This window comes from Crassostrea angulata, chromosome 8, assembly GCF_025612915.1.
Source record: "Crassostrea angulata isolate pt1a10 chromosome 8, ASM2561291v2, whole genome shotgun sequence".
In the NCBI taxonomy this organism is placed as follows: domain Eukaryota; kingdom Metazoa; phylum Mollusca; class Bivalvia; order Ostreida; family Ostreidae; genus Magallana; species Magallana angulata.
Genome location: NC_069118.1, coordinates 14,375,345 through 14,390,121, shown reverse-complemented (window position 1 = coordinate 14,390,121; position 14,777 = coordinate 14,375,345). Strand labels below are relative to the sequence as shown.

At 31.8% G+C, this 14,777-nt stretch overlaps 1 protein-coding gene and 1 pseudogene across 1 annotated transcript; both read right to left on the bottom strand.

Annotated features, from left to right (window-relative positions):
• Nucleotides 1-202: 202 nt before the first annotated feature.
• LOC128160693 (uncharacterized) lies at nucleotides 203-5,221 on the bottom strand. The gene is made up of 6 exons (XM_052824053.1): nucleotides 5,200-5,221; nucleotides 4,138-4,211; nucleotides 3,752-3,935; nucleotides 1,495-1,602; nucleotides 456-509; nucleotides 203-309 (listed from the first exon to the last, which is right to left on the bottom strand). Exons 1-6 carry the CDS (start codon nucleotides 5,219-5,221, stop codon nucleotides 203-205), a joined length of 549 nt encoding a protein of 182 aa, XP_052680013.1.
• A 3,945-nt stretch (nucleotides 5,222-9,166) lies between these two features.
• LOC128160692 (putative ankyrin repeat protein RF_0381) lies at nucleotides 9,167-10,691 on the bottom strand (annotated as a pseudogene).
• Nucleotides 10,692-14,777: the final 4,086 nt, after the last annotated feature.

Below are 14,777 nucleotides of genomic sequence, written 5' to 3'. Positions count from 1 at the left end.
ACAATTTAGATTCCTCTTACTATAGAGATGCTTCACACCAAAATTGGTAGCAATTGGCCTTGGAGTTTTCAAGAAGAAGTTAAGAATGTAAAATTGTTAACGCACACCGCACGACGACAGACCAATTGCAAGAGGTCATCTGAGGTGACCTAAAAAGATTAAACGATTTGCAAAGGCACTTCTTTGCGGTAAATTGAAAAGCTTATAGAACGTTAACGTTTATGACACCCAAACCGTTAACTTTCAAAGACTTGTATGGCTTACGAAGTTCCTCTAGATCTCCTTCTTTGCCACCGGAAATTTTTGTTCCTAAAAACATAAATTCAAATCTTTATAAGACATCTCTTAGAGAATAAAGACATTTAATTAGTTGAAGTTCCTGTTATTTGTAATTGCTTTCAGTTTTATTAAAATATAAACTTCAGGGAATGATAGAGTGAAAGGGTTTAACCTACCTCTCTTCTTCTGTTTATGTTTCCATAAATGTAACCCTAAAGAAAAGATCAGCGCTAATAAGGAAACAACAAAAAGGATAATGAAGACATTGAAAGGACATTGCAATTCCATGTTTGTTACGGTGGCAGTAAGTTTTCTCTGCTGTTCCTCAAACCTGTAAAAATGAAAGATATATTGCTAGTTATAGAAATAAGAAATCGAAAAAACACTCAGATTTGATCATTTACGAGGGTTGTTCGGAAATTATTGAGACAACACGGATATTTCCATTTCTAAGTGACGAATTATGGTGAAAATTGGCATGAACATTGAAGAAACCTTAACAAATAATTAAAGAAAGTAATATTTAAAAAATGTTTAATATTTTGTTTACAACGGTAGATAAACAAATCGAATGTTGACATCTTGAAATGTAAACAAAAGATGAGAAATGAAGAATTTATTCTAATTTCCGTTTGTTTGTTAGGTTTTTAAAACATAAGATCAATAAGAAGCGTTAAAATGACGTTGCAGTAAGTTTGCGGTTGCGCCGGGTCACTGGGCGATGGCAATTTGGTCAGCTTACCAGGCATGATCTTATCATGCTATGGACAATAAATTTTTTACATTGATAAACCCTATCCTGGTGTACGTTTTGATGAAATTTCAAGGATTTATCTTTTCCCCCAAGGAAATAAGAGTAAATGTCTCAATAATTTCCGAACAACCCTCGTATGTTCATTTGATTTCAAAAGTTATCACAAATTTTAGCGCTAATGGACATTAAAGATCATGGAATACTTTCAAAAGTGTGTGTGAGAACTTACTTTTGACGTAAGCATTGTCCATCTGATATGAAACACCCAGCCACTAAATTAAGACAAACTGGATCTGACAGAACAAAATTTAAAAAACATAAAAGCTTTCAATTATTAAAATTATTATGTTATTTAAAAAATAAATTTTAAACAAACATATACGAACTTCATTATTTAAATCATCGGAAATTGTCTTTATCAAGCTTGACACAAGCAATTAAGTGTACAATGATATACTTACATACATATATTTCATTACTTAAATACGGTTTTTCTGGACAACCCCATGTAAAGTTATTACACTTGACATGGTTAAGAATTCCATTTGAGGCCAGTTCTAGACAGTTTCCTTAAAAAGAAAAACAAAAGCAAAAATCGTATTTATTTTCTTACGAATAAGCGCCATGCTAATAGCCCGGGTCTAAAGGGTTGATATGGTTGAATCAAATGTTCAAAGTCTCTCTTATTAAAAAAATGTCTAGAATAAATAAGAAATTAGAAAATGAATAACGCAGCGTTCCTTTTCATTAAGTTCACAACTTAACAACTATTTGAAAGTGTATGTACCATACTATGGGCGAATTTATTGATAAAAAACTTGTTCGAGTTTAAGTTTATGGTTTGATAATAGTTTCATATCTGTTTGAAACCAGTTGGGTGGTTTGACGGTTTACCACTTAATGGAAAGTTAGTTTAGAAAAATGGCTATCATTGCACTCGCATACCTACTGGATTTGTTCTTGAAATTTAAAGAAGATAATTTTTGAACTCATGTGCATTTGCATGAAAGTCTTTATTAAACAGTGCAGACATTTTTTTTCTGGCAATACCCACATATTAGGTTATTCTGCAAACCCATTGCTAAATTTGCTTTTAACACCATATCAATATTTTGGAAAAGTGAATGCTGCTAAGAAAAACTATATTAATATTAATTTTTCTACACGTATATCAATAGAGATCATCTGATTCACTCAAGGCGTTTGAAACAAGTTAAAAATGACACTGGCTTCAAGTGAAATATCCACTAATTACTTGGTCTTAGCTCAAAAACCAGACAAATCTAGTTGAATGGCCAGCAACGAAATAGACAGGCGAACTTATTACATGCATTACAATGTGTACTAAAAAATGTTATGAGCAGATATTTCAATGAATTTTTTTTTCATCAACCATTTTGAAAGTTTTTCCTTTGCCTGTTGTAAATTGCAAAGGGTAATTCTCAGTGTTTGTATTCATGGAATCGCTCTCTTCCACATTATTATTTTGGTCAGTACTATTTGTATTACATTATCATAGATCCTTTAAGACATATATGTTTAACGTTAGAACGATACCCATATGCTGAGTTCATTCTTTGACACATATGCCACACTTGAGTATCAACTACTCTCTTTCGAACACATCTCCGCCATCTTGAAAGGATTTGAAACCCCCGAAACCGCACTCGAAGGTGGTTTTAGGTTTCCTGGAAACTTGTTTCAGTTTAAAGCCAAAAAATACAAAAACTAGTTTTAGTTTAGAACTAGTTCAAAACCAGTTTTGCAAATAAATGAAAAGTTTGCAAAACCGAACTAAAACCTAAACTAGTTTTTGATCAATAAATTCGCCCTATATAAAGAATTCTTCATGCATCCTTCTACGATATCTTTTCTATCCATCATTTTCATTTTATCTTTTCAGATTGAAAATAAAGAAATGGCTTTTATGACGCGATAATAGACGATGCGAAAATTGTTCACAGTCAATTTAAATGACTGTTTGCGCATAATAATTTATCTTTGGTATATTAACATTTCCAGTGTCTTTGTAATAACATCACAAATCAAATTTGTAACGTATAGGTTAATACATTTTATCAATGATGAAAACGACGCACTGTTGGGTCACAATCGGTATTGCATGATTATACGAAATAAAAATGTAAAAATGTCAATAACTTAATATTATATCTTATAATTGCTGAAAATATTATAATTATATGTAATAAGGAATTACTTATTGAATACAGGGGGGAAATAATTACGATCGTGGCGTGATTAAAACTATCAGAAAGCCCTGCTGGTTTTATTAAACTTAATCACGCCCAAACCGTAACAATCATCTCACAATACTCAAAACATGATTTCTTTTTCCTAAATTAAGACACATATTTGCAAAATACGTAAAAGAAGTTTTTTCATGAATTTTTTTCCATTTTTAAAAAATAAACAATACCAGAAAATGAATAAACTCAAGCTAGAAGTTGATTGGTTGATGGATGCGAGATGGGATATATAGGTTAGGTTTAGTTAGGTTCCTAATCGTGATTCCTTAACGTGAATCCAGTTACTTGTATCCAGCTTAGCATCCTATACTATCCAGTGCAATGTTTTGGGATATATACAATTTTACAATTCTTGATTTTTAAGTAACTGTTTGTTTTCATAAAAACTAAACTTACTGGCTTGTGAGAATTTTTTTAGCAAAAAAAAAAAAAGCTAAACAAAATTCAATACCTTCTCCTACAAGATTTTGAGTTTTGTAGTAACAGAACTCAACGAGCTTGAAATGAAATTTATCTGGAACACAGTGGTAAACATTAGTATCATTACATCCGGTCCTCTTTGCAGCAGCCTGCCAGTCTGACATATTCATTGGGCAGTTGGCAACAACCCGGACAGAAAAAGTGTAGTTGTATTCCTTAAAATAGAACATTTGTTCTCTTTATGTTATTCATTAATTTGTGTTTTATATATCATATTTTTAAAAAAAAATAACTGTTTGCATTTTCATTTTTTGAATGTTTAATTTTGTCATATTTATTATGATCATTCCTTATTTATCTGTTAAGTGATTAAAAATATAAGTTTTGCTGATTATGTTTGAATGCAATATTGGTTACCGTTCGTGGTCTATCGAGTAATGTTGATCCAAATGTAGATAAAATTACAATAGCACACCTCAGGCAAATAAATCCTATATCATATAAAAAGGTTATCAGGATATGAAAACATATACACAATTTCTTTAGTTTTTAATTTCTATAAAACCGTTATGATTTCATGCTGAATTTATGTTTTATATAAGACATTAAACGTCAGAGTAACATGAGAGCTGGCATAAATTTATCAAAGTATTTAGTCGTCATATCATTTTCAATTGCTCCTTAACTGCTTCTGGTGTCAAAAAAGTTATACTGTCAGTTTCTTACCGATTAAAACCTTCTAGTTACTTCGAAGTAATGTTTAAAAAAGAAAGAAAATACGATTAAAAGAAAATAAAAGAAGGTATTCCTTAACAATTCCAAAGTATCCAAATTATCTCAGATATTGTTGCCTTAATTTGCATGCGTTCAGGTATATGAAATACCAGAATGCTGTGAAACATGTATAGTGTTTTTGGCCTTATATACGGCGTGTGTAGCGATGAGCATAACAATAGCAATCAGAAACTAACGAAAATGAAAGTGGAATAATGCATATACAATGTATTTAATTTCATGTCAGCTTTGAAGTCTTGTTAAATTTTTCTATTTCAGAAGAGGAAAAGATGTTTTGTTGTCAAAGACATCAGAAAGTCGATAAGTATCGTTGCATTCATGAGCACAAACTTTCTCGGATAAAAAACGGTTAACCAATTACATATACTTGTTAATATTCATGTAGATAAAGTTTGTGGGAAGCCATTCTAGTAAAAAATGTTGCTTTTCTGCACAAAGATAAATAATTAATCAAAATTCCCAGTGGTGTAAAGTCATTGCAATATTCTTTCAATTGATATTAAGCAACGGTTGATATTAAAGGGACCTCAATGGTCGATACGTCGCGTCATCTTGTTTTCTTTCTTATGTATTTAATTGTCAATAGCAACAACCAAAACAATTATTTTTTATTTGAGATTGAGCAGAAATCTAATATCCATCTATTTTCTTTGCTTATAAATGATAAGAAAGACAAATACTTACTTTTTATAAAAGAAATGGACATTGTGTGTTGTAATGCAGTAGATCGATTTTTATATAAATAAAATATGACACATGTATGCTGCCAAATACAAAGGAAATATTTAACTGCGGAGATATAAAATTCGTATTTTTTACACAAAAAAAAACCGTGTAAAGGAACATACCAGAAATCGTTTTCATGGCGATACACTGTTTGAATTGGCTAACTGGTAACGTACATATTGTTTTGATATCAGCCAACCTCTCCTGACAACGTAATGTACTTTCGTTTTCAAGATGAGACACGTAAATACTTCTATAAAGTCATGCAATAGTAATTTGAGATGAAGAGTAACTAAAACTCGATGAATAAATGTCAGTTTTGAAAAAGAAAAATGCGTTTGTTCCCTTCATAACAGATCAGTTATGCTTCAGTTTTACTTATGCATTTAGTTGACAAATATTAAACTATATAGGGAATTCATATACCCCAAATAGAGGCTTGCCTGAAGTAATGCAATAAAGAATTATGTATTGATTTATTTCCTTAAACCATTGTTATACAATCACAATGTAATCTTTGATGATATATTAAGTTATAGACACTACTTGCAAAGTTACCGTACTTTTTATAACATTAATTATGCGTTGTATGTCAGCTCAAATCATTGTGAATGTATAAGACTCCTTTTAATAGATACAAGACAGGGCTTGTGGTAAGAGTGATATAACATACAGTTTTTGACTGGGTATAAGAGTAACATATGATTTGTTAGACCTGAAGACACAAAAACTGCACAAGGCCGAATGAATGCAATATTTGTATCTGAAGGTCCATATGATGCTGAATCTCGGTCACCAACCGTTTTTATGCAATTCACTGGAAACGCAATATATTAGTATAATTCTAGGTAGCAAACAACCTTTTAAGTCGCCAGGCCCTTCGGCTGCTGTATACAGGGTTATTTTCGCCCCATGTAACATTTGCCCTTCTAAACTTGCAAACGCGGTTTCGTTCCGTCTTGAATTCGTCCATACTTAATTGTATTTAAAAGAGATGGTTTGAGAATTTTGAATTCGCTCGGTCTTAAATTCACCCGCTGACAACGAGGGCGAAAGAGGCAAACAAATGGGCGCGAAAATTATTATTTCCATTCTTCCGAGATCAGGCGAATATTAGTTGTGACGTAGCGGTCTGACAATTATTATGTTAGAAAGAAAGACCGGTTAACCTCGAATTAGTTAAGCCCGTTGAGTTAACGTTCCTTTTTACATTGTATTTGTAACAGTGTGTTCGGAAGCAAATTGAAAATCATGAAAATCCTAATCAAGAGGGGGGGGGGGGGGTGGTTAATAAACCTATAGTTCTAAAAATAATAACCTACCAAATTTTTTTTTCCCAAAGCATGAAATTCCTAATCCGTGCAAGGGGGGGGGGGGTTATATACCTATGGCACGAACTTCTCAATATTTCCATCTTTTCAAGGTAAATACAATCATGTTTGCTGCGAGAAAAAGTGCGCGGGGGGGGGGGAGGAGGGGGCTAAACCCTCTATGATACTATGTGCCAAATGGTTAGGTCTAACTTTGCAAAAAAAGTGGGGGAGGGCTATCCCCCCTCCCCCGTTTCCGACGCGTAATTGTAAGAAAAATATAAAACTATAACAAATAAAGGTATAAAACTTTCAGCTTTTTGTCTTGAAAGTCTTACGCAATATTTAACAAACATATTTATATACATTGGTCGACTATGTATCCGTCGCTACAGACTGTAACTGAAATACTAGATTAATGGATGTACAGATTAAAACTTGACAATATCACTTAGATAATCCTTTATTTTGTCTGCATTCAATTAGGAAAAACAACATAGTTTGTAAGTCAGCAGCATCAAAAATACTTATGCTGCTTGTGGTTGTTTCATAATTGACACTGAGTGTAAGTAAAAAAAAACCACGTATTCAAAGTTTATTATTGAACTTTTGACAGCTTTAGTCATATCTTTAACTTCCTTTTAGTTATACTTTTTAATGATCAAATATTCTTAAAACCTATGCATGTTCTTACTGTATATGCAATAATTTACCAAATGACCGCCATTTTCTTCTCTGTCATTTAAATACTTATTTACAAAGCACGAGTTTGTTACTTTTTATGTCTAATAAAACAATAAACGAAGGAATCATCTGGCCATATCAATGTTTAAAAACATCTTGAAGCCCTGGTAAGTTTGTTTTTAAATAAAACAAAGCATTTGGATGTACATAAATGTATATATATATACCATGTATTTTTTGAGGTTTTAAATATCATTTTGAACATTTCATAATTTGATAAATCCAAAAAATCTTTTTGATATTTTCTGTATTCAATCAAACAGTTTTCTCTTAAAGCAAGATAATTATCACTTTTGAAATTTAGTTTGCAGAAATGTTTGAACATGCAACATATTTCTTTTTTGCAGCTTCCGGTGTCCTTTAACAATACTTAGAAGCTAATTCTGCATCAAATTTGTGAAGAAGACAATAAATAGACTCAGTGTTAAGCGCTTAAGTTAACAAATGTGTTTTCCTAGTAAAGTATAAATAACAAACGTAACGTGTGTGTAAATACAATTCTATCAGGGTCCATATAATACCATTTGTGTCTTGAAAATAGTTTACGTAAATTTCATTTGATTTGTTACACAGCTGATCGAAAATACCTCCACAAAAAAAAACAATAAATGGGAATATTTCGTAACGAACATTTTTGAATTAAAGTTCTTTAATTTTCCTATGAGTTTATTATACAAAAATTAGAGGTAGGATCAGGTGCCATGGAGGAGTGGGCATCTTTTGCTGACCGGTCACACTCGCTTTGTGCTTTTTGTCGTTATCGGGAAAACGAGAAATCCGTAGAAAATTTGATAATTAATAATGGCCTAACAATAAGTATGAAAAATGTCAGTTAGTATTTGACATAGCGGAAGATTTAATTCGCTGACAAGGTCGTTGTATCGACCTTCGAACTTACGATTGATGACTTCAATCCAGACAGTTGATAATATTAACTTGTTTGTCAGTAGCCTGCCTCGTTTAAGAAATTGTTGATACATAGAGCATACCATTCCGTATCAAATCAACTGAGAGACAAAAACTCCATTTGCAGGTGATGAAGGTATAATATTGCTACATAATTACGGAAAGCTGGCGATAGAAATATTGAAGTCATCATAAAGTGCTGTTGTTATGTTTCCACTAATATCTTTTTCTGGTAATATATCTAAAATGAAACAGATGACTCAGACTCTGTGGTATCTTTTATTTCAAGTTTACTGGGATAAATCGAGTCGACGTAAGAATGGAAGTAACAGTTGTTAATTGATATACGTCGTCGATATACATGTACCTAAATGTCGAGTAGAGGGCAACATTGAATTCTTTTTTTCAAGTACAAGTCTTTGAATAAATTCTACTTCATATTAATATAGAGATAGAGATTTTTAACAAAGGAGCGCAACGGGTACTCATGGGAATTCCAACAGATTGTTGGAAGACCTGATTTCCAAAAACTACAAAAATGTTGTCAATCAGAAACGCAAGCACCTTTTTTATATCATCTTCAGAGTACCTGTGTACGCAATCCGAATGGTTTTTGACCAAATGGTTTTGTAGATGACTAATGACAAACTCATATAAAGTAAGGAATCTACAATAATAGATACAGATACATGTGTTTATTCATGCATTTAATATATTATTTATCCATTGAAAAAAAATTAGAATTTTAATTGTATATCCGTACATGTAATCAATCTCGCGTACCGTTTCATAAAATAAATAATGATAAGTCGGTGGTCCCCATAATTCGCAATATGAAAATTATGAGAAAACTCAATACGTACATGCATATCTGAACAAATTAAACAAAAATACAGTAAAAAAAAATTATTTTAAAATTAGTAGACATTTTATACCCTTATCATGAAATTATGGATGATCATCGCAGTCCTGGTTTAATCATTTTTTATAATATAGAACATGTGCCATAGCTTATCATAAAAAGACTAGCACTCACAAATTGGAAACTAATTTTTTGCTATCGGTTGCTTCCGTTTCTTAATTGCATTTAAAATTGTTGATTCAATTTTCGCATCTTTTGTTTCTTCAGCTACTTTTTATAAAGTCCAAGTTTCAATGTCAAGAAGCTCTTGATAGTTATCTAACAAGAAATCTATGTTCACATGCTACTGTAAGTACAGTGCATCTATCGTCAGTTGCTGATTTTATATCAATTCCAGCCTCTACGAGAATACGAATAAGTTCCTCTTCGCTCCCAGCCTGCTTTATTTCCACCGCTACACAATGAGCAGCAGTCCACATTCTCTTTGTCCTTTTATTAATGCGCTTTGCCTCAACTTTAAGGTTTTTCACAGATGTATTTGCAAATGTTTACGGATTTGTGAATACAACATATAGGCAAAACGGTTTCCCCATCATCGGTTTCTTTACAAAGATTATCCAAAGTTGTGTTTTGGTCCAATGCTTTTTCTATCCCTTTGAATACATTCAGGTTACCTCCCTTTGCAGCAAAGTGTAATGCATTCCATCCAAATGCATTTACATCGTGTAGCAAAATATTATGCATCTCTAAAATTTCATAACAGAGTTCTGCATCATGTCCATATTCACAGAATATGTGCAAAATTGTATTCTTATTGTGTGTCTTAGACTGAATAACTTCGTGACCCATTAACGACTTCAAAATATCTTTGTTTCCTACCATTGCTGCAAAATGGGCGATGGTCCAGCCACGAGCATCAGATTTATCTAATAAAATACTCAGTTGTTTTTGTTGACTGCGTTTGATAAGATCCGTGCACATAGCCGTGTGGTTAAATATATATACAGGCAATATCAATAACATTTAACCCATTATTGGTCACAGTTGTAATGTCCAGCTTTTTACTTTCAAGAAGTTTCAAAATTTGGATGCTCCCACCAACAGCAGTAAAATGGGCTGCACTGCATCCATGGCTTGATTTTTTGGGCAGAAGATGCTTATATTTATCATCAGATAGTAAAAATGCACACATATCATATCTTTTGTTTTGGCAGGCAACATGCAATACTGTAACACTCTGTGCAGCATCATAAAGAGGTATTTGTAGACAAGTTTTTATAAGCGTTTTAAAAATATCCGTAGACCCCACTTCTGTCGCATAGTGCAGTAATGTAAGTCCATTTTTGTCATAATCTGCTTGTATTTTTGATAAAGTGTGGTCCTACCTAGAAAAAATTTTGATTTCAACAAATAATCAAAATTTTCAAAAGCCCCCTGCCTGCTATATCTTCGAAGCAGTAGTAATAAATGCACATCTTCAAACGGCTGTCCGCACTCAAGTTCTTGAAGAATCAAACCTGTAAAAAAATTATTCTTAATCTGTGGGTTTTATTTTTTCAAATATAATCGACAAAACTATAGATGTTTAAGTGAAATGTGTTTTATCTTACTTTGAATTTCCTGGCCATTTGAGTTGAATTTGGTCTCTTCTGCTGTTGAAATATAATAGATTCACCATTAACCGTTTAACTCACTCATTTTCTACAATACTAAACCTCACAGACATTCTTTCTACAATACTAAAAGGGACCTGGACACAATTTGAGATTAAAAATTATTCTAAATTTTCATCTATAAAATGGTTGTCTTGTATATTTTAAATGTTTCATCGAAATTTGAATGTTAAAAGTCAAATTATTAGCAAAAAAAAAAAAGAGAAAAGAGATCGTTACTATGTAAACAAAGCTACATGTATCTAATATCGTAAGATTGCTATGTACCAGGCTCGTTCCTTTCTTTTTGTGTTTCCTTATCTTTAAAAAATGGCTTGCATTTGATAAGACCTGTCAAAAATAAGAAAAGAAATAATATTGTTTTTAAGCTCTTTAATTAATAAGGACATTTGATATTCAGTTTTATCTAATAAACAAATAAATCTTATGCCTATGTGATTCTTCGTCGGATGCTGAAACGAAAAAAACCCCCATAAAATTCATGTACGAATTGACAAAACACAAATCTAATGCAGTGATGTCATTAAAGTTATCATAAATAATTTACTTAATTGTACTAATTGTTTTCACAAAATTTGCGTATAAATAAGGTAAACAGTCCAAAACTAGCGCACGTTTTTTCTGCACAATAAACACACGTCAATTTTTTCAATGGGCGGCACTGTAGCTCCCAAGGTCGTCCATCCGAATTTTGTTCAGACCGGTAGCTATAAACCTGCAGCTAAGACTGCATATACATTTATTTTGATGCACTGTTAATAAATTCTTGGTTTAAAATAAAATCAAGAGCTAGTGCAATATAAAATAACATCATAAATTGTCGACAATGAACTTAATTTAATTTGTCTATTTTTAAATAACCTATTTAATACTCTTTTTAACATACCGATAAATAGACAGAGGGCCAAGCAAAAATGTATATGTTCAAAATAAAACAGTGTACTATTCCATACATAATTGTATCATAAATGGTTGTTAAGGTTCATCCACTATTGCAACGAAAATTATATCATTGATAATCCATAATTTGCAATTTTATTCATATCAGTAATGGATGTGAATTATGACTATTAGTGACACACATGTTATTTTGAAATTGTATTATTAAACGACAGTTATGTACTTCTCAATGATAAACTGTTATACATGGTCAGTATTCCGACCACTAATGCAACTTTGTATCACTTGTTGATATTATATATACTGTATCATTTGATGCTACTACAAAGCATCTTTTACGACTAACAAAATACGAATTAAAAGATATAAAACTATCATTCAAACTTATTTACTCACGCTGGTTTCTTCTGTATTTTCTTTTCTTGCATGCACGATCGCGATAAACTACTCTAATTAAACCAAATGTTTAATATTTATCATGAAGAAACCAAGAAAGAGTGACAGAAAGACGTAGAAGATTTCCTGAGATTGATGGCAATCCACTGTAGTAGAATTTCTTTGTAACTGAAGATCCGCATACCTTTTTCATTGTAAAATAAAAACAGCTATATTAACGATAAAATGTAACAAGTGATAATTTCTTTTATGATATATAATTATCAGTCTATATATACTGGTAATATCTCATTAAACATGTATGCAGTGAAGTAAAATTTGTTTATCTTACAAGTGATCGACACTAAAGGTAATTGCAGAATTGGGAATATTTTTCATAGTTTAAGCAACATTTTTCATCCCTTAAACAAGAACAAAAATAATTTACATACAATATCTCTTCATAGAAACTTATGTATATTCTTAAACAGCACGTACATGTATTTAGCATTAATTTTATGCGACCAATTAATTTCTGTCTTATTGAATCTTACCTCTGATGTAAGCAGTGTGTGTCGGATGTAAAACACTGTAGTGCCAGACTAAGACAAACTGGATCTATTGAAATATAAAATGATTATTAGTGCAATTCCTTGTATAGTGTTGACATTTTTTGGTAATTTTAGGTGCATTATACAGATAGGTCTTAATCTTAAAAAAAAACAAATTGAATTCTCAGATATCCTTTTTAATTTCAATTTCAATGATGAATATCATAAACATACATGTATATTTCGTCGCTTAAATAAGGACTGACAGGACTTCCTCCTGTAAAATTCTCGCATTTCACCTGATTAAGAACGCCATACGCCCCGAGCTCTAAACAGTTTCCTTGAAATACAAATAATTTTTCATGTATATTAGTTTGACGATATAACAATGCCCGAGGAAAATATATCGTATATATTATGTGTATTTTGATTTTTATATAGTGTCAATTTCACCTTAGCATACATGCCAAATTTCATCCAAGAAAAATGTTCAGGGACTTAAGTTACTAAAAAATGTCGCTTTTGCATTCTTTAGTGGGATAAAACATCCAAACTAAGTTTATAGGCTTTTTCGCGGTCGAATATAAGTTAAGACTACAGAAATTTATTACAATTCATGATGAACACATCTACAGTGGTTCTAGTTTTATAGTTCTATAGTTTTAGTGTTAAAAAACTCCTTTATGCAATCGATCGCTGTAAGAGTATACTCAGCTAAATGGACCTTCGCACTCACTCGCTAGATAAATGAATCCGCAACATTAAATAGTTTTATGAAAGAAGTAACTTGTTTTTTTCGTTGTTGAAAGTATGATTTATTTATATATAACAATATCAAGCTAATATATTTAAAAACAAAAGTTTAACTTAAAATGAATTAAAATAGATTATTTACAGACTTGACTCATATCAAGCTTAATTCATCAGCCCTGTCAGTTTCTATAGGGCTGTGAATCACAATCGGGTTATTTTTAAGATTTAGAGGAAAAAATATTCGGTAGAATTTTCATCACAGAGCTCTGATGCATATACATGACAGGACAAAAATGACGAAATAACCTCATACATGTTCATGTATGGACCAGTATATCCACCTAGATCTTTTTTAAAGTATAATTAAATGAGTGATGAATAGAAGTTGTCTGGGACTAATTAGTTCTGGCTGCAGCAGCTTGTCTGTCAGTCTAACATGTTTATTGGACAATGGTTAACAGGAAGGACTCTTAAGAATATATATTATACTGCTGCCTATATTTTACTATAAAAGAGTAATTCAATGTATTTAACTGACACCACAAACAGACTTATTCCTTGCAAAATGTACATCAGCTCGATGAACCGACACATATCTATTCGGAACACTAAATATTTTCTGCTTACCAATTAAAGGAAAAGTTAGTATTGGGAAAGAGATTGCTCTTGGAGAACTGGAATCTTGCTGACTACTTTAATGGTATACTTTATTTGTACAATAATTGTATTATCAAAATCGGAAAATACCTGTAATTCACCACGAAAAAACCCTTTCATCAATACCTTTTTCTACAAGATTAAGTGTTTTGTAGTAGCAGAACTCAATGAGCGATATCTAGAATTTGTCCGGAGCACAGTGGTAAACATGAGTTTCATTACATCCGGTTCTGGCTGCAGCAGCTTGCCATTCTATCTTGTTCATTGGACACCGGTCAACCGGTTTAACATCCAAGTTATAGTTGTATTTGTCGAATTTCTCGATAAAATTAAAATTTCTATATCAGTAATCTAGTATTTATGGTGGCATATCTCTGCCCTTTGTGTGCAAGTTATTTTTCTATCAAATATGTCGACTTGCAAAATAAATATGTTGGCATGCAAGACAAATATGTTAACATGCAACATAACTATGTTGACATGCAAGAAAATTGCAATCAGATAAGAATTATACAAAATCTCAAAAAATCTCAAATATCCCCCATCTTTGACATTTAGGATGCTAGATGCTACCTTTTCATGTCGACATGCAACTTATTTATGTTAACATGCAACTTACTTATGTTAACATGCAACTTATTTATGTTAACATGCAAGATAAATATGCTGACATGCAACTTAGTTATGTAAACATGCGAGATAAATATGTTGACATGCAACTTATAAGTGGTATGTCAACAAAACAAAGTTGCATGTCGACATGAATATGTTGCATGTCAACATATTTATCCTGCATGTTAACATA

Bases quoted from the DNA above. Each gene is read 5' to 3' on its own strand.
- LOC128160693 (XM_052824053.1), bottom strand. From the start codon at position 5,221: ATGTCCATTTCTTTTATAAAAA. The intron at 3,936-4,137 runs GTAACCAATATT...TTCTATTTTAAG, and splicing joins TACTCGATAGACCACGAACG to GAATACAACTACACTTTTTC. The intron at 1,603-3,751 runs GTATTGAATTTT...TTTCTTTTTAAG, and splicing joins TCAAAATCTTGTAGGAGAAG to GAAACTGTCTAGAACTGGCC.